Raw genomic sequence first — 26,602 nt, 5'->3', positions numbered from 1 at the left:
GGGCAGTGTAGTCCATCAGTGCTGATCATCAGACAGCATGGGAGAAGACACCAGTGGAAGGAAAAAATGGAAAACAGTGATTGGAGAGTAAATAAAATGGAATATAAGTGAGCACTGGGGTGAGTCTGCATGGCTGTGCTTGCAACAAGTGTGAGAGAGCTCAAGACACTGCTCTGGAGTCATTTATGTGATTGAAATGCTTTGAGTTTTGATTTCTTGGGCAGAGACTGTGTTCTTGCATGCTGTTCTGATGAGCTGATGAGGTGTGGCTTCTCTGCAGCAGAATTTTGACTGTGACCTGCTGTTTTTGTTGCCAGGCACTTGGGGCACAGGCCCCAGTTCCACCCCCTGAGGCATGGCTTTGATGAGTGGTTTGGGTCCCCAAACTGCCACTTCGGGCCCTACGACAGCACCGAGCGCCCCAACATCCCGGTGTACAGGGACTGGGACATGGCTGGCAGGTAACCTGGGGGACACTGGAACAGGAGAGCCTCATAAATATCATTGCCTGGCAAAAGACTTGGAGAACATAGAAACTATAAGCGAGATTGAGATGAAAGCAAGCTTTGAGATCCCTCAGTTACTGAACAACTGGAAAAACAATGGCATGGCTGGCTGAAGGAAATCCCCTTGTGATGCAACAACACCCTCTGCTTGCAGACAGCTCCAAGGGTCAGAGCAGACCCTGCTGGCTTGGCAGAAGGGGCCAAAGAGGAGTTTTTAGGGTTTAAAGTGTAACACAGTATGGTAATGTAATGATTCTTACAGGCTGTATGTAAATGCTGTAGGATTTGTATCTTGGACTAGATTGGTTAGTGGGAATTAGAATATTCAGCACAGAAGATTTATTGTATTGTAACAGGAACCTCACTCTCTCATCCTCTTTTACTCTCTCATCCTTTTTACCATGCTCTTGCCTTCTCTCTCTTTTCCTCTCTCTCCCTCCTTGGGGCCTGCTCCAGCTGTGGCTGGCAGCTCCCAGCAGGGCCCTGCACCCCAGCCCTTTGCAATAAACCCAAATTCCACAAGCTGGCTTCAGAGATCTCTCATCTCTGTCCATCCTGACCGTCCTACCCCCATCACTCCTACATAACCCAGCTCCTGGCCTGCCTCTGGGCTGCTCTGGCCTCTCCCTGCTGCCATGACACACCTTTAAGGATGGGCTTCAGGGGTCCTTCCCAGCCAGACCGTTCTGGGATCCCCTGGTTCTGTGATTAATAAAGGTCCAACACCACAACCAGCCTGGAAGTGTCATGTGGATGGTGCAGGGATGTGGAGCTGCCCTCCCAGAGCTGTTTGCTCATCCCTGGCACCCTAAAGGCTTCCACTCTTGGAAGCTGCTCCCATTCTGTACTGAAAGACCTCTTTGTTCCTTCTCTTCCTGTTTGGAATAACATTTTGTGTGTTTGCATAGCTCCATTCCCTGCTCCCAGTCTGCAGTCTGGGCCCTTCTTGTCCATTCATTTTTCACTCTGGTGTTGTCTCATTTCACTGCTGTTACTCCCCTGAGCACTTCCCCAGGCCCTTCTCTGCTGAAGATCCCTCTAAAATAATGTTTCCAAAGCAGCCCAGGTTCTGCTTCCAGCATTTCTCTGTCTCACTGAAAGTTGTTGTGTACTTCTGAAATTTTATTCGCATTTCAACCAGCTCTTTAAGAATCACCAGGAGATTTTAAAGCATTTTGCCCTCTACAACAAAAGGCCAGTCCCTCAGGTTTGTCCAAAACTTGAAGTCATTAATTTGCATCAAGCTGTGTCACCACTTTCTCCCATAAGAACAATTATGGTGACATATTTTTAATATGTGAAGAGAGTTTGCTGAGTGTTAACTGTGGCTTGTGTGTCACCTCCTTACACAGGGGAACAAATCCATAAAAGGGGAAAAAAATCCCTTTCCTGATGTTTATTCCTTAGGATTGATTTTTTCTCTGATTCCTTTTATCTTAAGATACTATGAAGACTTCAAAATTGATCTGAAGACAGGTGAAGCCAACTTGACTCAGCTCTACCTGCAGGTACTGTTTTAGTGCTGGCTTCTAAGCCAAGGTGACTTGCTGCTTTTTTTGGGAGAAATTTTGACAGCAGAGGATAAATTTATTTTTATTGTTGTTTACAGGAAGCTCTGGATTTTATTAGCAAGCAGCAGGCCAGCCAGCAGCCATTCTTTTTATACTGGGCAATTGATGCTACCCACGCTCCTGTTTATGCCTCCAAACAGTTCCTGGGCACCAGTCAGAGAGGGCTGTAAGTTCTGTTTTTTGGGGTTGTTTTAATTAATTCCTCCTGCAGCTGCAACAGCCAACCTGAGCAGTGGTTGGTAGATCCAAGGCACGGATCACTCCTCAAGTGTGTGTGTGCTGAAATGCATTATTTGCTTGAATTGTTGTTTCATAATTTGGCTTTAATCTGAAGTGAAGCTCACATGACCCCAGGGGGAGGAGGGGGGCTCTGAGCTCCTTTGCCAGTTGTGTGAGGAGTGAAATGCTGTCTGTGGCACAGATGATTTTTTAGAAAGCTTTTGTATGATCAGTGCCTGTTTTAAAAGCCTATAAATCAGACCAGCAAATAGAAAAGCACTCCTAAAAATGCAGTTTGGAGGAGGCAAAGAGCTCTGTAGACACTGGGAGTGTTGCTTCAAAGAGTTTCTAACCATAAGGAAAGCCATGTTATTACCTCCCAGTCTGTGGCAAGGTGGGTTTGCCTCTGTTTGTGAATTTTATGGCTGAATTCCTCAGTCCAAGAGTGGCTCACAGCTGAGCAAACCCTGACCCTCAATACCCAAGGGCTGCTCTCTGCAGGCCAGAGACACAAAAGTTTGCAGTGGCAGCAGAAAACCTGATGCATGAGAAGGATTTCTGCAGCACAGGTACAAATGAAATCCACTGAACACATTGTGCTGACCCTGGTTTTGCTGCTCTGAGTGTTTTGCATCTCCTTTTGCCTCAGGTATGGGGATGCTGTGAGGGAGATCGATGACAGCGTTGGGAAAATCCTGAAGCACCTCCAGCAGCTGGGCATCAGTGAGAACACCTTTGTGTTCTTCACCTCTGATAACGGGGCTGCCCTCATTTCAGCTCCCAAGCAAGGTGAGGCTCAGCTGAACAAACCTGGCCTTGGGAAATCAAGGCTTAAATCTCTCTCTGAGGAGAAAAAAGCCCTGTGTGTGGGGTCTGTGGTAGGAGGTAGGAGAAGCCTCAAAAGACTGAGTATTTATGTTTGGAATAATTTATGTTCAGTGCTTCTGGTCACTGTTGGAGGAGGGGTACTTGGCCAAATGGAATTTTTCCTGCCCCAGTGTTGCTGTTACCTGTGTGTATTTGCACTGTCAGGGAGGGAATATTCTGTAATTTATTGAGAACCAGGCTCAGTAACTTAGCAGGGTGTTTACTCTCCATCTGCCAAATGCATATTTCATCCTTCTGAGCAATTAGAGAGACTTCAAGAGTCCCTCATTCTTCAGCTCTCATGAAAAATATCAAGAAGAGAAACGAGTTTTGTTAGCTAACAAATTTTCTTTTGTTTCAGCGATGGTTTCTCTGAAACAAATCACTGCAGATTGATTTTAGAACCTGCTCTCTTCTCTTTAGAGCCAGGCTTGGCTTGTGGTTATTGAACCACAGAGCAGGGAGTGACTGAGTTCTGATTTCAGCTCAGCCACTGGCTTTGACTTTGTGTGACCTGGAATCAGTTATGAGACCTCCCTGATTGTTCCTTGGCCAGCTGAGCTCCAGGGTTGGGTTAAAACTCCAGATATTCCTGCAAAGCCCTGGCCATCTCTGAGTGACCGTTCAGGGAATGCAGGATTATTGTTCTCTCTCTTACACCTTCATCTAATATTGTTCTGGTACTATAAAATTTGAAATCATTATGTAAAAATGCTATTTCTGCCTGAAAGTGTCAGATTTCCTTTGGTTACAGACAGCAGTAAACACCCTTAGAGGACAGGAGAACACCTGTGAGGTATTTCCTGTTTGTTTGGGGTTTGGTTTTAGTTTGGTTGTTCATAGCAAGGTGTGTTTAACTGTCACTTTCTCCCTGTGCTGAAAAGACATTCCTAAAATTTCATCACAAATGGATATTGAAAAAAAACCCCACAAGCACAACGCAACAAACAAGGAAATAATGGCAAAAACCCCAACTCTGGCCATGACCTTTGAAGAAGCATCCATGCAGAAATGAGAATTCATTTCAAACCAGCCTGGGTGACAGTGTCCTTTTGAAATGCTGGTGTTTTGTGGGGTTGAAGGCTTTTTTCCTGTCCCTAGGAGGAAGCAATGGGCCTTTCCTGTGTGGCAAACAAACCACCTTCGAGGGTGGCATGAGAGAGCCAGCCATCGCCTGGTGGCCTGGCCACATCCCTGCAGGAGGGGTGAGTCTCTGCCTGGGGCAGTTCTCAGCAGCCTGGGGGGGCTGCAGGGGGTGGAGAGCTCCTTGATGGGCTCAGGGGGCTTTGCTTCACACTTTTACCCTGCCCCAAGTCCAGGTGTTTGTGTGAAAAAGAATCTGCTGCTGCCCCAGACAACTGTGCCATTTTAATGCAAGTTTGCATTAAAATTTGTGCTCAGTTTTGCTGTGAGCACCCAGGCTCTGCTCTTGTCTTCCTGCTCTTTTTAACCCCTTTCCTCTCTTGGACCTCATGTGCTTGAACAAACTGGAGTATAAAGAGCAGGAATTGGCTCCCCACACTCTCCATGCCCTGAGCTACTGAGGGGTTTGACCCTCACATCTCTCACTTTGGTGCTTGATGAAAGTTCCACTCAGGGAGGCTCAGACACCACATTATTGCTCTGTGCTGCCTGTGCACAAATGCAGATAGGATCACTTCAGAAGAACTCCCCAGTGGCACTGCCAGCCCCCCTTGTCCCAGCTCTCATTACAGAAGGATGCAATCAGTCCTGCTGCAGGATCCCAGGGACAGCAGAGCCCCCTCCCCCTGGTGAGCATCTCTGAGCCCTGCAGAAAGTGATCCTTCATTAGCTGGGCACCGTGCTCCAGCCTGCAAACTGGTCATAAATAAAACATTTCTGGAGGTTGCATTCCATTGGGGTGGTTTAATTGAGGCAGGCTAATGATAATTTATCATTTACATTTAGGAGGGACCATGAGGCAGTTCAGATCTGCAGCTGAGGGCAGGAGGGTGGTTTGGTTTCATTATTTTTCGAGAGTTCACCAAACCTACCAAGGATGTTTTATTATTTTTCTAATTTGAAATGAAAACAGTCATTTTGTTTAAATTTAAACATTTCCATAAAGCCTTTGCAAGCCAAGTACAACAGCCCTGGGCTAGCAAAGGAGAACATGAAACTGCAGCTGAGTGTTTTGTTTGCTGGGTCCAAACCAAATAATGTGCTAAAAGTAAACATGCATTATAAATGGGGACGAGAAAATGCCCAAATTTAAAAATTCTTTCCATTGTAGTAACTCTGAGGATAATTAAGAACAGGAGGAGAGAGAAATCCTTGTGCCTGCTTCTTTTCTGCCTGGCTGGGACCCCTCTCCCAGGTAGATTTTGGGAGCTGCTGCTTGAATTCCTGGGAAGAGGCATTGCTGTGCAGAGCTGTGTGTACAGGGTGGGCTGGGCAGCTGAGCTGTGCCTGGAGCTCCCAGGTTTTGGGATGCACCCAAAATCTCTCCTCCACCATGCCAGTGTCAGCCTTAAGCATGTGCTCAACCTCAAATCCTCCTTATCTGCTGCTCAGGAACTGTGATAGAAACTCACCTGTGTTTTCTGCTTGTGTTCTTGCCTTCGAGGCTCCAGCACTGCTCCCTCAGCAGCCCTGACCACAGGTGAGAGACTTGTGTCCACCACTGCATTTTTGGCTTTTTTTCCTGTACCTTGCTGTAGCTTCACCATCCTCTGGAGGAGATTTAACTGCTCAGCCCCAGTCCTGTGCACTCCAGGTAGCTGTGAGATGTGGGAAAGCTGCTTCAAAGTCTCTCATTGCTCCTACTTGTCAAGAGTTGAAGGAAGCAAAGGTTTGGGAGTTCTGAACTTCAGCAGAAAGCTGAGGGGTCAAGTCCTTCCTGTGCTGGGTTTGCTCCCAGGGCAGTGGTTGCTCCTTTCCATTTGAGGAGCAAGGGAAGGGCCAGGAGCTGTTTCAGGTGGAACAACTGCAGCCAGGAAAGGAGAGTTTGTGTCTCTGGCCAGTGAAATCCACTTATTGTGTGGAAAGCTCTGTCTGCTGATGGGAATGCTCCAGGGAGACCTCACTGCAGCCTTGCAGTGCCTTGGGAATGGAGGGAAAGGGACTTTTTGTATGGGCAGATAGTGCCAGGACAAGGGGGAATGGCTCCCACTGCCAGAGGGCAGGGTTAGGTGGGATATTGGGAAGGGATTCCTCCCTGTGAGGGTGGGCAGGCCCTGGTACAGGTGCCCAGAGGAGCTGTGGCTGCCCCTGGATCCCTGGCAGTGTCCCAGGCCAGGCTGGACAGGGCTTGGAGCACCCTGGGATAGGGGAAGGTGTCCCTGCCATGGCAGGGGTGGCACTGGATGAGCTTTCAGGTCCCTTCCAACCCAAATCATTCCATGATTCCACCTGGCAGTTTGTAAATAATTTCATTGATCCCTAAGGCTGGGGGTTTTTGTTTTTACTAAAGAGCACATTCCTGTGCTGGAATACAGGAGCACCAGGTCTAAACACAAGGAGTGAGGGACAGGGTGGGAGCACCTGCCAGGCTCTCCGTGGAGCTGGGGATAATTGGTGCAGTTGGCTGCTTTGCAGGTTTTTGGAGGGGAAAGATGCCTCAGGAGTGTGTGTTGCTCTTGGCATCAACACTCAGTGAGTTCTGCTCCCCACCAGGAATATTTATTCCCACACAAACAGCCTGGCTGCACTTCCCTCCTCGGCTCCGTTTTCCAGGTGAATTCACAACAAATCAGCGTTTCAACATTCCCCATATCACATCTGCCTTCTGGAAGGATCCAGCTGGAAAAAAAATAATCATATTCTATTGGTATTTGAATCCTCCTCCTCTCTCCCCTCGCCCTCCTCCCCTTCCTCTCTCGTGCCTGCTTCCTGAAGGAGAAAAGAACATATCAACCCAAAGACAGCATTGCAACCTTTTCTTCCCTATCTCCCATGGGGCGCAAATTGAAATTGAATTAGACAGGGATATCAGGTCTGCTCGCTGTGATAACTGTAAAAGGATTTTATTTAAAAACACCCTGACATTTGTTCACCCAGTTTCAAATATTTAGCTTTCCTCCTTTCCATTCCTGGCGGGGGCGACTTTATTAATTGTCGCCTTTGATTCAGAGTTAAAGCTTGAAAGCACTGATAACAGCACTGGGGACTATTTCTTCCAGCGCCGTGGCCCACAGCAAAAGGATTTCATTTTCTTAAAGACGTTGTGTGGATACTGAGAGTTTATTAAAAAGAAGGGGGGGAAGGAGGGGGAAAAAAATCCGTCCTTACGTGCGTAATACCGGCTGTTCCTCACTGATACAGCAATATCTGATCTCCCTCCGTTTATATATTATTTATTTTCTCTGGGCTGTTGCCCTCTCTGGATTTTTCTTTTTCTTTTCTTGAAAAAAAAAAAGAAATAAATAAAAGGGAAAGGCAACTAGAATGAAAGAGCCCTGTTGACAGGAGAAAAATGGTAATTTTTTTATTTTTTCTCTGAAAATACTTCAAAGTTTTATATAAACATTAACCTTTTTTTTTTTTTTCCCTTTTTCCTTCTTCAATGTGGTGCTGCAGAGCACAGATAAATCCAAGTGGCTGTGGCATGGGCATTTAATTTCCTTAAGAAGTTTTCTCTGCTTCACGGCAAAAATGTTGTCTGAGACCAGAAACGTAATTGGATGATTAAAGAGAGTCATCTACATCTGGTGCTGGTTAATAAGGGCCAGGACAAGGGGAGCGTGCTGGCCCCCCAGGAGTGTCCCCACGCTCTGGATAAATGAGGTGACATTAAAGGCACGAGCCCGGGGTCAGCAATTGCCTCTTATCAAAAGATTGAGGCGCTGGGACGGAGCCACAACAGGAAAAGTGATTTTTGGATTAGATGGAGAAATTGGGAGAGCTCTGATTACAAAAGGGCTCAGCCAGAGGCTGGCTGCTGGGCTGGGTGGGGGGAGCAGGAGGGGTTGGAGCTGCTCCTTCTGCAGCTCTGCAGGTGGGAGTGAGCCCAGGGAGGAACCCCCAGGGCTGGGAGCTGCTCATAGCCCCAGCTTCAACCCTGGGGACAGGGCTCAGAGGGACCCTGGCCGTGTCCTTGTGCAGGGAGGGGACAGGGCAGGGCTCAGGGAGACCTCAGCCATGTCTCTGTGCAGGGACAGGGCAAAGAGGGACCCTGGCCATGTTTTTGTGCAGGGACAGGGCACAGAGGGACCCTGGCCATATCCTTGTGCAGGGAGGGGACAGGGCAGGGCACAGAGGGATCTCAGCCATGTCCTTTTGCAGGGACAGGGCACAGAGGGACCTCAGCTATGTCCCCAGGGAGTTCCATGACCCCAGGGAGCTCCAGCTGGACATGAGGCAGAGCTTTCCCCTGTGCCCAGAGGGGGTGTGGAGTTCCCTCAGGGGACATCCCAGAAGTGCCTGGACACCATCCTGTGCTCTGGGATGGCCCTGCTGGAGCTTGGAAGTGGGACTGGATGATTAAATTCATTTTAAGGAGAGGAGAAGGCTGCACTAAAATAAAAATAAATGTTCTCCAAACCCCATCCAAGCTGGCCTTGAGCACTTCCAGAGCTGGGGCAGCCACAGCTTGTCTGGGAAAAGTCTCCCTTTGTGCCTGTCCCCAAGGCCATGCTGAGCAGGACCTTTCTGTGGCCATGGATAAATCCTGAACTGAGGGGGCAGGACCTGTTGGTCATGGTCAGCTGATCCAGCTGCTTTCCCAAGGATTTCCACAGCAAGGTTCCTTCTTGTGCTTCAAGCTTTGCACTTTGTTTCCTCCCAAGGAATTGTGGCAGGATTCTTGCATGCAGCTTTAATAAGATGTGTTCCTGCCAACACCTCCTGATGAATGAAAGCCATTAAAAATTGAAATGACTGTAATCAAGTAATGTGATATTGTAATGTTAAACTTGTAATTAGGCCCCTGCATGTTGCTTTCTCCAGTTCTTTTTTTTTTTTAAATTTCTTAATTCTTCCTTTGTGTTCACTTTGTTCAGCCCAGCCTCTTAATACAAGGTTTAGTATCCCTTTTTCTCCCTTTATTTTTGAGCCAGCATCTCATAAAAATTCATTTATTGTGTCATCATTTGTTGCATTTAAATAATTTGTGTCGGCTTAGAGGCTGGGGGTCTGTTTGTGAGTAGAAGGAATCAGAGGTAGAAGGTCTTTGATAGTCCCAACATTGTTCTGTTGGGATTGGACTTGGATTTTAGTCAGAAGGTGCTTTGGTGCTCACAGCTGTGGGGTTGTATCCAATGATTTCTCGTTTCCCAACAAGTGCTGTGGCTGAAAATGCTCTTTTCCTGTCCTATCTTGTGCTGGTGCATCCTGCTGCTCCTGGTGTGGCAGCATCTGCTTTAACTGAGTGTGTCACTGATAATTAAACACTCTGCAACAGCTCCCACAATCGTGGAGGGAGCAAAGGCTCACAAAGAATCAGGCAGAACAGACTCTGTAGAGTTTTAAAATATAAATAATTAAGAGCATAGAGATGAGTATGGCTTCCAAGTAAGGAAAAAGGGGGAAAAAAACCCCTTGCACATCTCCATTGAAGCCAAACCCAGATGTTTTTCTCCCTTATTAAAATATGGACTAAAAATACCACAACTTTACAGTTCTTGAATTGTTGGAAATGGTTTGCAGATGAAGTCATCAGGCTCTTTTTGTTATTATCCATCCATCCATCCCTGTGCTTTCTGGGAACTCTCTCAGGGTATTCTGGACTCCAGAGATGACCTGGAGAAGGGAACAAATCAAGGACTGTTTTTTCCCTTGGTGTAAGTGCTGATTTTTCAATCCACAAATGAGCTGGAATTTGCTAAATTAAGTTGAGCCCTGTGACAGCACACTCCTGGAAAAGGGATACACAGGAGTGAGGAGAGGGAGAGGAAAATGGAAAAAAAAAAAAGAATCAAAAATGCAAATTCTCCCTGGAAGTGGAGAAATAGGGATTGTTTCTTTGCTTTATTGTTTTCAGAGGAGTTTACTGGTGACTGCAGCAGTGTAAAGGGAGAGGTTTTCAGGGAGATTTGCAGGGAACCTGTTTCCACACAGATTTTCCTGAAGGGCTCTTTGCAAACGTGTTTCTGTTGATTTTTGGTTGCAGGTCAGCCATCAGCTGGGCAGTGTGATGGATCTGTTCAGCACCAGCCTCTCCCTGGCGGGTCTGCAGCCTCCCAGTGACAGACAGATTGATGGCATCGACCTTTTACCTGTCATCCTGCAGGGCCAGCTAATTGACAGGTCAGTGATTATCCCAGAGCTGCCAGCCCTGCTCCTGCCTGAAGGGATGCCAGCTTTGGGGCTGGGTTTTTATCAGCAGCTCACAAGTATTGAATGGAGGCTGAGTGCAGGCAGCAGCAGAGCTTCCCCCTGAGCTCCTGCTCCGCTGGAACAGGCTGAGGTGGGAATTCCTGACATGTGGCATGTTGCCATACACTGGAGTCTGGGGACAGATGAAAATGTCACAGGGTTAGCAGGGATCCCTGGAACAACATATGGCAGGAGGGGAGATAAAAGCCTGAGAACTGGAGCCTGGCTGGGGGAGAATCCATTATTTATCACTGCCCAGAGTGTGCTGGGTCCTTGTCCTGCTGCAGAGCTGGGAGGGGAAGGCTGTGCTGCTGCAAACACAGGAAAATCCTCTTCCCAAGGTCCTGGAGTGCTTCTGCAGGGATAGATTTGGGTGAAAGACCTGGAATCTTTATGTGCTGTCAGTTCTTGGGCACAGGCACCAAGATCTGACAGCAAATCCTGCCAACAGATATTTTATTGGAAGTGTCAGAGGTCAGGAGAGGTGTTGGAGCTGGGATTTTGGTGGGGAATTTGGCAGCCTGGGAAATCTGACTACAATCATATTCTTTGGGAGATAGCAAGGAAACTTAGGCATGGAAAACATTTTTGGAGCTGTTTTCCTTCTTGGATGAGAACCTTTGTGCTGTGAAATTCCATTTGTGCCTCTTAAGCAAGGAGCACACCTGAGTATTACAGGAGCTTTGCAGGTTCCTCAAACACAGCCTGGTCCATCCTCTGGAAGTTTGGAAAGTTTCTTTTTTGTTTTAAAAGGGAATTTCAGTGCAGTCACCAACCCCTTGCTTGTGTTACAATAACAGTCACTCCAGCATGTTGTGGCTTTTTTTTCCCTTCTTTTTTATTTCCTTTTTTTTTTTTTTTTTTTTTTTTTCCTTAGACATGACCAGGACAAAGTTTTCACAGCCCCCCAAAACTTTCCAGGAGATGCAGTTGTTGTGTTCTTTTAAGCTTAAAAAGAAATAAGTGAATTTGAGGGGGAAGGGGGGGTGTGAAAGAAATAATTTATATCAGAATATTGAGTACAGGCTGGATCCTCCTACAGAATAGAAAATGTATTTTTTTGCCAGGAAAAACCTAAAACCTTCAGTCAGGAGGGCACATAATAACTGATCATTTTTGGCTGTTGATGGCAAGGAAAAGGAGACTGGAGTGCTGTGTGGAATATTTTTGGGAGGTTTTGTTGAAGGCACTGGTTTAGCTCAGGTGCTGCACTTTGGCAGGTCTCTCTTGCTGCCTTTATTTCACTTCCAGGTGCATTAAGGATGTAAGAATGGGCTTTTCTGGGAGCAGCTTCCCCTTCTTCCTGGGGACCAAGTTGTTTCCCCTTTGTTCCTGGTGGCAGCTCTTGGTGACAAAGGAGAGAGGCTCGTTGTTACTGTAGGCTAAAAGAGCTCTGAGGCCACTCCTGTCATTCACACAGGGATATTTAAATTTCACCTTGCATTTAGGGACAGGTTTTTCTAGGTGGCATCACCAGAGAGAGTTGTTTTTTGAGTGGCATCTGAGAAGGAAAGACAAAAGTTCCCCCTGACAGTGACAAACAGCTTCACCCTCGCGTTCTGTCAGCAGCCCAAAAGAGCTGGACAGAGGCACTGCACCAACAAATCAACCCCCTCTCCTGCAGATAGACCCTTCCAGCGAAATTTTGTGCTGTTTCCTCAAAAAAACCAGGAGTGTTTTGTTGGGAAAACCAGCAGGAATGTTGCTGGGATGCCCAGGGAACAGCACAGATGCAGCGAGTGAGATGCATTTCCTGGATGAATTATTAATTAGGGAAACCTCTGGGAGCAAGTGCAGCTTTAGCAGTGTGTTTACATGCTGCAAAGTGAGGTTTGGGGGGAAAAAATTGAGAGGAATTAAAACCACAGCACGTCTGGCTGGCAGGTTTTTCCTTGTGGAGTTTCTCAGAGATGTCATCCAGAACACGGCGGCATCTGGCGTCCTCCTGGCCACCCTGCCCGTGTGGCACTGCCAGCTCCACCCTGCCCGTGTGGCACTGCCAGCTCCACGGCAGAGCTGGGCAGAGGATCCTGAGTATCCCAGAGCCCCTGAATCCCCTTTTCCCTGGCAGGCAGGCAGGCACTTGAGAGCTGTTTGACACTGGAACCGCCACGCTCCAGAGGAAATCCCAGGGGCTGGGAGTTCAAGGATTAACAATCACTGGCAGCCAAGCTGGATAATGTTTCATTCTTGCACCCTGTGAGCTCTCAACTTGATGAACACTTTAAGAAATGTTAATTGAAAACCTTGCAGAGGAGGCTATTAGGAGGCAGCCTGTTCCTGCCTGATATCCACATGGGAAGTGGGATGCCATTAAGGGGTTTGTGGCCCTTATCAGGAGGCTGGCCCTGGCTCTTGGTGTTTCTCATGCAGCTCTGCTCTCCTTCCAGGCCCATTTTCTATTATCGTGGCAACGAGCTGATGGCAGTGAGAGCTGGGCTGTACAAAGCTCATTACTGGACCTGGAGCAACTCCTGGGAGGAGCATGGCAAGGTAATGGCACAGGGACCTGGCCTGGAGTCACTGGGATCCTGGGGACAGACACCCTTTAAACTGGGGCATGTCACCATGCTTCAGTCTCCTCAGAGCTGCCAGAGCTGCTGTGCAGGTTTCTGTTGGGTACCAGGGATATTTCTGTCCCAAAAGGGCTGTCCAGCCCTGGCACAGCTGCCCAGGGAGCTGGTGGAGTCCCAGTCCCCCTGTTTAACGGGATGTGGCACTTGGGGACATGGGTCACTGGTGGCCTTGGCAGTGCTGGGGGAGCAGCTGGACTCGATGATCTTAGAGGATATTCCAGCCTAAATAATTCTGTGATCCTATAAAAACCTGAGGGGACTGGACCCCCCTCTCCTGAAATCAGGGACAAAGAGAGGAAAATGAGCAAATTCCAAGTTGTTCTGAGGGATGCTCCCTTTAATCAGCACTTAGTCCCCCTTAATATTAAACCTTCCCTGCTGAATCCTGAGCTTTTAGATGTTCACCTGTGGTTGCACTCCCTGATCCTTGTGGGTCCCTTCCAACTCAGGCTATTCTGTGATTCTGGGAATGTCTGGAGCCTGGTGCCACACTGACCACGAGTCTCACAGTTCCTGGCACAAAACACCTCTTTTGAATTATTGAAATGGAACTGGGATTAGTTTGTTTGGTTTGTGATGGTTTAAAAAGAAAGCTGTAGGAAAGGCACAGGGGAAAATACAGCAGTGGTTGAAACCAGTGAAATAAACGTGTTTAATCTGTTATCAGCACTTTTGTGAGCCCACATCACACTATGTACACCATTTTATTTATTTTATATATTTCCTGGCTGATCTCCTCACAGATGTAAAGCACTATTATTTCCTTTTCTTTTTGTATCTTTCTTGGCTCTAAACTCTGGGGCATTTGCTGAGTGGCAGCTTCACACGTGTGCCTTGCTGCAGATCCCTTCAGACAGGAACCCAGAGCATTAAGGCCCAGCTCTCAGCACTCCTGACAGCAGCCTGGGCTTGGGGAGGGATTGTTTGCATGATTTTTTTTTTTAATGCCTTTTTTTTTTTTTTTTTAACTTATGGAAGGTCCTCAAGGCATCACAGGTGCAGAACTAAGTGCTGGTGACATTTGTGGATATAAAAGTGCAGGGATTCTTTCACTGGGATGTCCTGGGGGGTAGAAGGAAGTGTCAGCTCCAAGGGAGTCATTTCCATTCAGGGCTGTAAATGTGTGTGTTTGTCTTTTTTCAGACTGCAGTGCTTCAGGATTTAAAGCTTGTTTTACAGGGAGCAGGCAGGAAGGGAAAGTTGGCTCTAGAAGTGTTTTTTATGCTCTGTCTCGGTGCTAATTCCACACAGATAAAATGAGATCATTTATTTGTCTTGCGTGTGAGTAAAACCTGTTTATCACCCGTGGAGGGTTTTCCCTGGGTGGGAGGAACTGGGAGCTCCTCTGTCTGTGTGTTTGGGTGTAGGGGTGGCAAATTCCCACAGCAATCCTTGCTCTCCGTGGTGATAAAAGCACATACCCTCATTCCAGTTGGGAAATAAATAAACCCCTGCATGGAACTCAACTCATTCCTGCATGTCTGAGTGTGGAACAGTGATAATGGGGACCAGCTACTCCTTCCAGAGGCTCTCCCACTGTGAGCAGTGGCAGTGCTGCAATTAAGGAATATTTATTTCTTTCCAAGTCTTTGTTTAACTGCTGTCTGATAAAAGTCAGCAATTATCCTGTACATCAGAGAGACGATTACAAATCCACTCTCTTTCCTGCAGCTTGGATCACATGAGCTTGATGTGGGGAAAATTGGAGCACATTAGTGGCCAGAGCAGCCATTAACAACACGCAGAGGAAGCTGAGGCTGAGATTTGTTCCAATTCTCCTCATGTCTTCGAGCCATTAATTACAAACCTCGCAAGTTTAAAAATAGAAATAAATCAGAATGCAGAGCAGCTCCCCAGCTCCCAGCCCTGCTGGAGGAGTTTCTAAGCTCACCTTACAACACAGTTCCCTCTTTCAGTGCCTGGCCCTCCCAGCTGTGTTGATATTGGACTCTGGAATCAAAAAGGCCACTTTGTTTGCTAATTCCATTTGAAAAACAACTATAAATCCATGCACATCTGTGGCATTTGGAATTCTGACTGTTGGCTGTTTGTTCAATGAGGTTGACTTGCCATCCCAGTAGAACTCCAGCTAATGAGGGTTTGTTAATTGTATGATCTTTAGAGGTCTTTCCTCATTGTGAATCCAGTGAGACTTCCAGATATGAAACTCTCTGTCTGAAGGTCCCCACTCAGACCTGGAATATGTGGTTTTCCTGTCATCCTTTGGAAAGAGAGCTGAAGTCGGCCAGATGTGGCAGAACAGCTGCCTGCACATTTTGGAGAGGTTTGTTTTATGGGTAGGGGAATATTTCATGGTTTTGACAGAGAGGGTTTAGCCAGCCCTCCTTTCACTTTCAGAATTCCCTTGGTAATTGACTGTGTGGAAAACCACTGATACAGTAAACTTGCCCTGGGTTTAATTCCCATTTTTGTTTGACTTTCAGATCTCATTAAAGCAGCCAGAAGCCCATTTTCATGCTGATACTGGAAAATGGGGAGCTGGTGCCTGTCCTGGGCCTGTTTGGGATGAGCAGGATGGTGAGGGAGGATGTGGCCCCTCACCTGGAAAGCTGTGTTTGACTGGGCTGTGAGTTGGTTAAGTAATAAAGGATGTTCACACAAATAAAAACGTCCCAGGGAGACACAGCCTGCAGCAGGCAAAGCAGAGCAGGGCTCTGAAGGCTCCTCTCCATCTGGCACTCGGAATATTTGCTCTGGAAACATCCCATGCAGGCAGCACACAGGTTTGCTGTCATCCCCCAGTCCCATGACAGCAGCATGCCCTTACTGGTCTGCATCCTCTGCCTTATGGCCTGGGATTAGGGCTTGTCATCTGACACACAGATGAATTGTGCTGTTCTGTTCTTCCCAGCTTTTGTTTGTTTATTTTTTAACCCCCAAGCCATTTTATTTTTTTTCTAGTCTGACTCCTGTCAGGAAGTCTTGTAGTCTCTCTCAGTGCTGGAGGATACCTTGATGCTGCCTTTTCTGCTGGATTAACTGGATTTCTTGATTCTTGAGGGGGTGGTCTCTTGAAGGCATGAAGGGAAGGCTCACTCACAGAATCAAGTGGGAGTAAGCATTTTGTGGGACATTTTCCCTGAGGATTGCACAGGATGCTTATTTGGAGCTGTTTACCTGCCTTCCATCTATATAGGTGGCTCATGTTTACATAATTTGACATCTCTGACATTCAAGAGGTGATAAATGGGACAGAGGGAGATGAAAGGAAGCCTGACTTGAAAAATGTGTTTGTATTTTTAAACAGTTTGATAGAGGCAGAAAAATCTCCCTCCTGCACGTGGGCTGAGTCCCTGCTGCTCCAGGACTGGTGGATATCAAAGCTTTTCCATTGTTGTTCACCTTTTTTTCCTTGTAGCAAAAATCAGCAGTGATGAAAATAGCCACGTGTGCAGGAGCAAAGGGAGAACTGGGGATAAAGCTGGGGAGATCCCCCTTGGACAGTGAAAACACACAGGACTTTCACTGCCAGCCACCTGTCAAATGCTGGGGTTTTTTGAAAGTAGGGGTCTGAAAGGGTAAAAAAAAGGGTGTTTTCTATAAATTTACCAGAGTAGGCAGCAAGTCCTCGGGCATTTTCTAATGTAGTGCTGGATGGAGGAGGCAGGGATGGGAGGTAGCAGGAGAAAGGAAATTTCCTTTTCTCTGCCTTCCTCCAATAGCATCCAGCCCAAAACAGCCCTTGTACCTCCCAAGAGCACTGAGGCAAGAAGGGGGAAAAAATGAAGGAAAAAACGTGGAAAACGCCCTCTGGGTGTGGGAGAGGGGCTGATAACATCAACCTTTGTGCTGTCAGCTCGTTCGGAGCCTTCCGTGGGATTCCTGAGAGAGCCAGCGCTCCTGTGGCTTTAAAGCTGCCGCTATTGTTTTAATGGGAAATGCCAGAGGGGTTATTCCAGTCAGGCTCTGCCATTGCCCTTCTCCTGCACGTGAAAGGATCGATAAAGCCTTTTCTGCCGGGGATGTGAAGTCAAGTAGAACCTCACAAATAATGACATTTGATTTTCGTCCTCTGAGCATATGAACCAGGCATCGATTGGAGCTCGCTGCGCTGCCCATCCCGGGGCTGCCCATCATTCCCGGGGCTGCCCATCATCCCCAAAGGGCTGCCCATCATCCCTGGGGCTGCCCATCATTCCCGGGGCTGCCCATCATCCCCGGGGCTGCCCATCATCCCCAAAGGGCTGCCCATCATCCCCAAAGGGCTGCCCATCATCCCCGGGGCTGCCCATCATCCCCAAAGGGCTGCCCATCATTCCCGGGGCTGCCCATCATCCCCGGGGCTGCCCATCATCCCCAAGGGCTGCTCATCATCCCCAAGGGCTGCCCATCATCCCCAAGGGCTGCCCATCATCCCCAAGGGCTGCCCATCATTCCCGGGACTGCCCATCATCCCCAAGGGCTGCCCATCATCCCAAGGGCTGCCCATCCCCAAAGGGTTGCCATCATCCCCAAAGGGCTGCCCATCATCCCCAAAGGGCTGCCATCATCCCCAAAGGGCTGCCATCATCCCAAAGGGCTGCCCATCATCCCAAAGGGCTGCCCATCATCCCAAAGGGCTGCCCATCATCCCCAAAGGGCTGCCCATCATCCCCGGGGCTGCCCATCATCCCCGGGGCTGCCCATCATCCCCGGGGCTGCCCATCATCCCCGGGGCTGCCCATCATCCCCAAGGGCTGCCCATCATCCCCAAGGGCTGCCCATCATCCCAGGGGCTGCCCATCATTCCCAAAGGGCTGCCCATCATCCCCGGGGCTGCCCATCATTCCCAAAGGGCTGCCATCATCCCCAAAGGGCTGCCCATCATCCCCAAAGGGCTGCCCATCATCCCCAAAGGGCTGCCCATCATTCCCAAAGGGCTGCCATCATCCCCAAAGGGCTGCCCATCATCCCCAAAGGGCTGCCCATCATCCCCAAAGGGCTGCCATCATCCCAAAGGGCTGCCCATCATCCCCGGGGCTGCCCATCATCCCAAAGGGCTGCCCATCATCCCAGGGGCTGCCCATCATCCCCAAAGGGCTGCCATCATCCCCAAAGGGCTGCCCATCATCCCCAAGGGCTGCCCATCATCCCCAAAGGGCTGCCATCATCCCCAAAGGGCTGCCATCATCCCCAAAGGGCTGCCCATCATCCCAAAGGGCTGCCCATCATCCCCGGGGCTGCCCATCATCCCTGGGGCTGCCCATCCCCAAAGGGGTGCCCATCCACAGGGTCTGCCCATCATCCCAGGGCCTGCCCATCCCAGGGTCTCTTCCAGCCTCTTAACCCATCAGCAGCAGTTTTGGGTGCCCGGGTTGAAGCCTGGCACCCCCCTTGGAGCTCATCCCAAGGAGGATTTCCCCGGGAATGGCCAGGAGGCCAAGGGCACCATTAGCCTGTGCTGTGGCAAACAGCAAGAAACAAAAAATGCCAGGCTTTAATTGACAGCTGTGCTTTTCTGCTTGCAGTATTCACCTGCTTTTGGTGCCCTGGTGGTGCTGGGGGGCGAGGAGAGCAGAGCAGGAGGCAGAGCTGGGCTGGGCTGCAGCCAGGCTGAGGAATTGCCAGAGGGCTCCCGTTAACACAAGTGGTGATTCCATCTCTTGGCAGGGAGCCCAAACTGGCAACCGGCTGTGTTTGTCTCATGTCTATATTGACACAGCATCTGTGGGCCATTTGCTCTGGAAATTAAAGCTGTGCAACCAAAGGCTGCTGCATCCCAGGGATGGAAAAACAACCCGGGCTGTGAGATTGCTGAGAAGGCCAGGGATGGTGATGGCTGGAAGGTTCACCTGGTGGGCAGGGAATGCCATGTTTTAATCAGAATCGTTGAAGGAAAGGATTTTTGGAATCTCTCCTGCAGCAAGCAGGTTTCTGTGGTGGTGCAAAGCACTGTAAGAGCTGGGCAGGAGCTTTGATGCTCTGTATGGGCTCCCTTAGAAGGCAGGAGATGCTCCAGACAGGAGCTTCTGGTTTGGTTTTCAGGCTTTTGTGAGGGAGGAGAAAAGCCCCAGGAGTTTGCTGAAACACAGGGAGTGACCCTTGTGCTGTGCTTGATCAGTGAGCCCTGGAGGTTGGAGAAGCCCCCGGGGTCATGGAGTCCAGCCTGGGAGCAGTCCCCAGGTGTGAGCACTGAACCTCATCCAGGCCCTCCCTGAGCCCCTGCAGGGATGGGGACTCCACCCAGTACCTTGGATGGGGAGCAGGGACAAAAATTAGGAATGTGCCCCAATTATTGATCCCTGCATATTGCTGTGAACAGTGTGACAATAAACAGCTTTAGGGATAACAGGAGAGTGGAATTGGGTGGTGTTATCCTGCTGGGTAGGACAGGCTTAGGCAGCTCTTGGCTCTTCTCCAGCCCCAAACATCACCTAACCTACCTGTACAAAATAAATAATAATGTATTTTATATATATATATATATTTTTTTTTTTTTTTTACTAATTTGTTGATGAATAGATAGAAAATCTTTGAAGCTCTCTCTGCAGGTTGAATATTGCCTCACAGAGTACATAAAAATAGTAATATTCCATTTTATTTGCAGGGATAAAGTTGGAATGTCTTAGAAATGTCCTAAAATGGTATTCTTGGGGTTTTATTTACTTACCTATTTATTTATTTGACTTTTCTCCATTAGACTGCTTTTCAAGAGGGCGCTGAGTGCTTAAATTAGAATGACAGGTGGCTTTGGGCTGGTGGCATCAGGCAAATTGTCCCAGCATTTTCTTTCCTGGGAATCTTTGGGATTGTGTTTTGGAGTCTGGGCCACAAGGATTTCCTGGGAAACACAAGATAAAACAGAAACAGAGCAATGTCTAAACAAACCCCCCAGAGACGAAAATCTTTCACACTGAAGCATTTGCAGCGAGGAGCATTGTACCAATTAGCAGGCTCTTAATTAAATTGCTTGTTTGATTTGCATCCAAATTATAATTTGGATGTTATGGAGGCTTTGATACCTTTTCATTAACTGGTCCTTTTGTGGGGAAAAAAACCCACAAAAATCTCTTTTCCCTGTGTGTTTCAGAGGCCTGTGGCATCACGGTGTGGGAAGGTCAATCAGTTTTGTATCCACTTAAAGTCCATTATTGGTAGGGCCACTCCAACCTATCAAGCAACTCCCTTATTTTTCCAGTCAGTGCTTCAGGAATCTATAGCCCTGTGCAGATAAATGGGATTTCATGGGCTTCTAAACTTCTTGCTTTATTGAAAAGCAGAATATTAACTGCTCCACTGACCAGCTGTCCATTAAAAACACGGGATATTTTTAGAAAATTGTTTGCCAATCAAATCCTACCAACATCTGTAGAGAGCCTTTTCAGTTTGTTTTATAAGCAAATGCTACAGCTGCTTTCCCACTTCCATTGAAGCATTCCCATTTACCTGCTCTCCATGTCTCTGTCCATGTCTGGGGGCACTTTGGGATTGTGAGGAACAGTGTGGGGGCTGGAATTGTAAAACCCAGCTTTAACAAGTCCATTTGGGGCTGGGCTGGGCTGGGGGGCCCTGCTTTATTGCCTGCCCAGGGAAATGAGTGCTTTTGCATTTTTGGCTCTTGGCTGGGTTTAAATGGGCTCTGGTGGCCCTGGAGGCTGCAGGCCAGGGATTAGGGAGCTCCCAACTGGCAAATCAGGGCTGGGGAGGGAGGGAGGGGGGCTGGCAGGGCTGGGGCAGATAGAGCTGGCAGCTCTGGTGCCCAGCCAGCATTTAACCCCTTGCTGCTCCCAGCTGCTTCCTCAGGACATTTCCAGGAGCTGAGCCCTTCAAGTGCACTGCTGCTGCAGGGAAAGTCCCACCTTGTGCCCCCCCAGATGGTCAGAGACAGGAATGTGGGAATGTCTCCCCTTCCTGCAGTACTCCCATCCCCACTGTCATGCCCAGGTGAGTCCCTCAAAACCAGCTTGCCATGAATCAAACTGAAAACACACCCGTTTTTATAAAATTAACCAGATTTGCTTCATTTCTCAGAGAAACTGATCCTTCAGGTGCTGGCAGGGGAGTTTTCAGGTGCCTGCTGCCTCTCAGGGTGTCTGGATCTCTCTCCTGGGGTTTTGGTTTTGATCAGAAGTGTCAAGCAATCCCATCTTCCTGGGGCTCTCCAAAGCCAGAAAAACCAGCCAGAAAATCCTTTCCACGTGCAGAATTTTTATAATTAAATGCTTCCACCTCTTTGTCTTTTGTTCTGCCATTTCATTTGAATGAATATTTTATTGGGATTATATTTTTATAAGACAAGCATGCACGGCCTTGCTTCAGCTCTTAGTGCAACACCACTTGCTCACCTTATTTTACCCCAGCAGCTCAGAATGTGTTTTGGAGGTTGAAGTGGACTCTTGGTTTAAAATAATCCTGAGGTTTGTTGGTGTTTTGCTGGAGAAAGTGGCATCATCTCGAGTTTTGCTGCCAGCCCTGCGTCACCTTTGATGACATCTCTCCTTTTTCCTGCAGGGCATCGATTTCTGTCCTGGCCAGAGCGTGGCTGGAGTGACCACACACACCCAGGAGGAGCACACTTACCTGCCCCTGCTCTTCCACCTGGGCAGGGACCCTGGGGAGAAGTACCCCTTAAGGTGAGCCACTTCATGGGCTGTCCTGAAAACTCAGCAGTGTCACTGTTCAGAATTTATTTGCTGGTTCTTGAAATCTGCTTAAAAGCTCTCCCAGAAAGCCATGCTGGGAAACAATGGCTTTCCTGCTGGCTTTTTCTCAGGAGAAGGAACAAAAACCTTGGGTTTGGGTGGTCAGGTGAGAGGGCTGTGCACAGGGACCTCTCAGCCTGGTTGTTCCTGTTGTGTGTCCTGCAGCCCCTCGGGGAGGAGGGAAACACCAATTTTTTGGCCAGGCCAGGGCTGGGTGCAGCACGTTCAAACAGAGCTGCTGGGGAGCTCTGGGACCAGGGGGGAAATAAATAACCTGTGTGGTGCTGGAGTCTCTGGAGGGCACACTGGTCACCTTCCAGTCTCCTAGCCCAGCTAAGGGAGCTTCTCCAGAGGGTGTTCAGCAGGAGGACTTCGTGCCCAATCCTGCTCCTTCCTCGGGCTCTCCTGGCTGTCTGAATCCATTTTCCTCTAAGCCTGCTATTGTAATATTTATCTCTGGCACACACCATGCCCTGAGAGATTCCCACAAGGATTTATGCAGTCAGCAGGCAGCAGAGCCCACAAAGAGCCCTGCCACCTCCAAAAATGCTCCCAAGGTGTCCCCACCTCCCTCCTTGCCTCCCTCCCTGCAGCAAATCCAGGGACACGCAGCCTCATCCCTTCCAGGGGCTCTGACAGGGAGAGTGTGGAAATAAATCAAGGAGGAACAGGAGCTGCTGGGACTGCCTGCCCAGAACTGGGGTTGTGCAGCAGCCTGGAGAGGCAGAGATGTTTCCTGAGCTGACAGGGCTGCAATTACTCAGCTGGTTTGAATAATTGAGTGGACACACTCACCCCATTCCTTCCAGAGGAGCTGAGCCTGTGCTGTCCACTGAGTGTTTTCACTGGAGAGAGGGGGGAGGGAAAATGTTTCCATTCTCTCTCACTTAACAGAGCACTTTAGAGGGGCATCAGCAGTGGGTAAAGCTCTTTGGGGGCTCTGCTCCCACTGCATTCCAGCACTAATGAACAGAGCACAGCTGCTGCCCCAGGGCTGTAAATACAGCTCAGTGAAACCAAAGCAGGCTGGGATTCCAGGGGAATTAAACAACTGCTTCATTCCCAAGGGATGGAGGGACAGGACACAGGGAATGGCTCCCCACTTCCAGAGTCAGGGATGGATGGGATATTGGGGAGAAATTCCTGGCTGTGGGGGTGCTGAGGTCCTGGTGCCCAGAGCAGCTGGGGCTGCCCCTGGATCCCTGGCAGTGCCCAAGGCCAGGCTGGACAGGGCTGGGAGCAGCCTGGGACAGGGGAAGGTGTCCCTGCCATGGCAGGGGTGGCACTGGATGGGCTGTAAGGTCCCTTCCAACCCAAACCATTCCAGGATTCTGTGATTCTGTTTTAAGAAATGAGTGTATAGAAATAATCTCTTTTTCCAAAAATGAAAAAAAAATGGGTAGCAGTAACTGAGCTGTAGCTTGCCTGCTGTGTGTGTGTCACCTTTGTCACCTGCTCCAGGTCACCCTGCCCTGCCAGGGGGCTGCACTGGATGAGCTCTAGAACTCTCAGCCCTAAATACTCTGTGATTTTGGGCTTCTGTGGCACTGCTTGTGTTTCCTCTGGATTTGAGGCAGAGGAGCTCTTCCCTCAGGGGTGTTTGCAGCACCTGCTTCCCTGTGATTCCACTGCTCCTTCCCACCACCCTGGAGTGAGCACTGAAATAAATTCCAGGGTTCCAACTGCAATCATTTCTCATATGGCTGCATTGATTTTTTGGATATTCACAAGCTGTTGCTCTGATTGAATTTTATGGCAAGATTATGACCCGATTATGGAGAGCTGGGCTGGTGTTTATTATGCAGCCCCTAATAGAAACCCTGGTTTTAGCACACCACTCTTCCCTTCTCCAGCACATTCTGCTGCTATTGTCTCCTCTCTGGTCACAATGGAAAACTCATGGGAAGTGGGTCTGCTCTATCGAATGTGGTAATTAAATTATCCTCATTTGTGGAGCTGTTCCTGGTGTGTATTTTTATTTAGCTTAATTATCCCCCTTGGCAGGGAGCCTGCTGGGAGTCCCCACACTAATATTTCTCCAAAGGGAATCCAGCATCCTGCTCCCAGCCTGCATCTGTCTGTCCCTACGTGCTGCCTCTGTTCTCCCTGCCTGCTTTTGCTCACTTTTTATTACATTTATTCCTTATTTAGTGCAGCCTTTTCTTCTCCCTTGAAATGATTTCAATAATCTGTCATCTCTCTTGATTTACATGAGTTTGGAGCAGGGCCACGTGCAAAGCCACCAGCAGTGGGTGTCCCTGCTGCTCAGGAGGGCCTGGCATCACATGCACCTCCAGAGGGATTCACTGCTTCTGTGTTTGGGAACTCAGAGCCAGGGAATCCCAGGAATCAGCAGCTCAGTCACCTGCAGCACCACCCCTGACCTGCAGGGGTGGGACACTGCACGTGCAGGACACACAGGGACAGTTCTCCAAGGCTGCAGCTTTAGAGATTCAGGGAATGTTTAAGATTGGACCCTTAGGACCATCAAGTGCCACTAACCTGGACCCCCTCTGCCCCCCATCTTCTGCCAAGGGACACAGTTGTGTTTGCTCCTTTGCCTTGAAATATCCTGGGATCCTGGAATGGGTTGGCTTGGAGGAACCTGAAAGCCCATCCAGTGCCACCCCTGCCATGGCAGGGACACCTCCCACCATCCCAGGCTGCTCCAGCTCCCATCCAGCCTGGCCTTGGGCACTGCCAGGGATCCAGGGGCAGCCCCAGCTGCTCTGGCACTCTGTGCCAGGGCCTGCCCACCCTCCAGGGAACAATTCCTAATTCCCAATGTCCCATCCAGCCCTGCCCTCTGGCACTGGGAGCCATTCCCTGTGTCCTGTCCCTCCCTCCCTTCTCCCCAGTCCCTCCCCAGCTCTCCTGGAGCCCCTTTGGACCCTTGTGTAGGAGTCACCTCATCCTTGGTGGTGAGAGCTGAGCCCTCTGTGCCTTTTTGTCACCCAGGTCAGTGCAGGCTGGGGACAGAAAATCTCTCTTTTTTTATAGCTCTCAACTTTAAACTGTAAGCAAGAATGTGTGAGGGGCAGCACAGAAAGCAGAAGCATTTCCCTGAGTCTGAGCAGGGCTTTGTTTCCTCCCTGGATGCAATAACTGCCCTTGTTACCAAATTTATCCAAATGCAGAACTAAAAGATCTGATAGGTTTTTTCCTTGGCCAGATTCTGTTATCTTTGAGCTGTGGTGTGTGTGCTAAGTACCACAGAGGGAACTTGTTTCTCCAATGTGACAAATTCAGCAAAATTATCTGTTGGTACCATCTCCACAAGCAGTTGCCAGTTTTATTATCTGAGTCAGATTATTGTTTATACAGACATTTACTAAAGTACTGCATAGTGATTTTTATATATATATAAAATATTTTGTATTTATATTTTTATATTTACAGATATATAAATATATATATCTAAAAGCAAAGCTGGCACAGCTAAAAATTCAGTTAGTAAAATACCTAATGCAGCCTGAAGTGGAGAAAGTGTTTTGAAGCCAAGGAATTTATAACAGAAATCTCTGAAATGCTGCCAGTTTGAGCCAGAGGTGCAAAGCTTAGTAACAAGTGAGGGCAGGGTGAGCACAGCCTGCTCACACCTTGTTGTTACTCCAGGTTTGCAGCAGCTTCTGCTCTGAGCAAGGAGTTTATTGAATTATGAACATCAAAATTCCTGTGTTTTACTTAGGGCAATGGATTTTACTATTATGGAAGAAAATGGAAGTGATAAGGCTTGGTTGATGAACATAATGATTTTAGAACACATTAATTAAGAAGAGAGCTCACAAGTGCCTATTTCGAGCAGATGGAAAATTCAGGAAATCATCAGAGAGGTAATTGCAGTGGTTATGGAGCCAGAAAAAAAAGGGAAGGAGCTCCTGAAGGGAAGCTAAAGGGGAAAGGATCTGACAGAAAAGTTGCCAGTCTCACCTCAGTGCTCAGGGCACAAACCTGGCTGTGGGGAAGAGAGAGAAGGTGCAAAACAGGGGGGAAAATGTGAATAATAACAAAGAGCAAGGATTGTGCCTGGGGGAGGTGCTGACTCCTCATCTTGGAAAAGAGAGAGATGGTACCAGCTGCATTGCAGGGTGAATTAGCAGCTGCCACAGCAGAGGTGACACTAAAATGTGGAAATTGTGGCTGTGGAGCCTCAGAGGTGGCAGTAACAACCATGGAGCACCAAGCACGCTGGGACTGGCTGCAGCAAGGTGGGAAGAAGCAGGGGAGCCAGCTGGAGGGAAGAGGGGGAAATAAAACCCACCTGTGGAGGAGAATCATCAGCCTGGAGACTGGGCATGGGCACAGACACCTCTGGGTCCCTGGCTGCCCTTTCCCAGGGTCTGGGACCAACCTGGAGCTCATGCTTCATCAGCCCACAGCCCTCAGGTGTTCTGGGTGGAGCCATGCTGCATGAAAAGGAGTATTGGGAGAAAAAACATGCACAAACTGCTGGAAAAATGTAAAATGCAGTTGGACATGGATGCCATCATCTTCATCATCATCATCTCCACTGACAGGTCCAGGCAGTGCTGCAGCTAGAAAAGTGGCCAGAAGAACAGAGAACATAAATTGTGATTCAGAAAATGAAAGTTCAGGAATTGCACAGGAGCAGCCAGCAGCAGGATCAGTGGATAGCTGTTATTTCTGTCACCTGTTCCCCCCCAGATGGAGGCTTTACTCCTCACTCCTTTATCCCCTTTGCCATTTCAGTGCTGGGGTTCCTGGCAGTGAAATCCAGGATTCTGGGAGATGGGGAGGGAGAACTTCCATGAAAACAGGTGAGCAGCTGGAGGACCAGCACCACCACATCTCCTGGCTGCAGGGAGTGTGCTGATCATCACAGCTTGGGCTCTCCCACCTTGGAGGCCTTTTCCAGCCTGGCTGATTCTGGAATTCCAAGGTTTCCCGTGGCCACATGCCCCTCATGCCTCCAGGGATGCATCTGG

The 26,602-nt window shown here is 48.8% G+C and overlaps 1 protein-coding gene across 1 annotated transcript in view; it reads left to right on the top strand.

Annotated features, from left to right (window-relative positions):
* The window catches only part of GALNS (galactosamine (N-acetyl)-6-sulfatase), a 43,167-nt gene that overhangs the window by 6,682 nt on the left and 9,883 nt on the right, over window positions 1-26,602 (top strand). The window contains exons 5-12 of the mRNA XM_059857525.1: window positions 318-461; window positions 1,948-2,014; window positions 2,116-2,243; window positions 2,946-3,085; window positions 4,265-4,368; window positions 10,233-10,369; window positions 12,829-12,931; window positions 21,466-21,587. Of these exons, the coding sequence (XP_059713508.1) occupies window positions 318-461; window positions 1,948-2,014; window positions 2,116-2,243; window positions 2,946-3,085; window positions 4,265-4,368; window positions 10,233-10,369; window positions 12,829-12,931; window positions 21,466-21,587 (945 nt within the window). The remainder of the gene's footprint in view (window positions 1-317; window positions 462-1,947; window positions 2,015-2,115; window positions 2,244-2,945; window positions 3,086-4,264; window positions 4,369-10,232; window positions 10,370-12,828; window positions 12,932-21,465; window positions 21,588-26,602) is intronic.

The sequence above is a fragment of the Haemorhous mexicanus genome, chromosome 12 (genome assembly GCF_027477595.1).
Source record: "Haemorhous mexicanus isolate bHaeMex1 chromosome 12, bHaeMex1.pri, whole genome shotgun sequence".
Classification (NCBI taxonomy): Eukaryota; Metazoa; Chordata; class Aves; order Passeriformes; family Fringillidae; genus Haemorhous; species Haemorhous mexicanus.
This window is presented reverse-complemented; position numbering and strand designations above follow the sequence as displayed.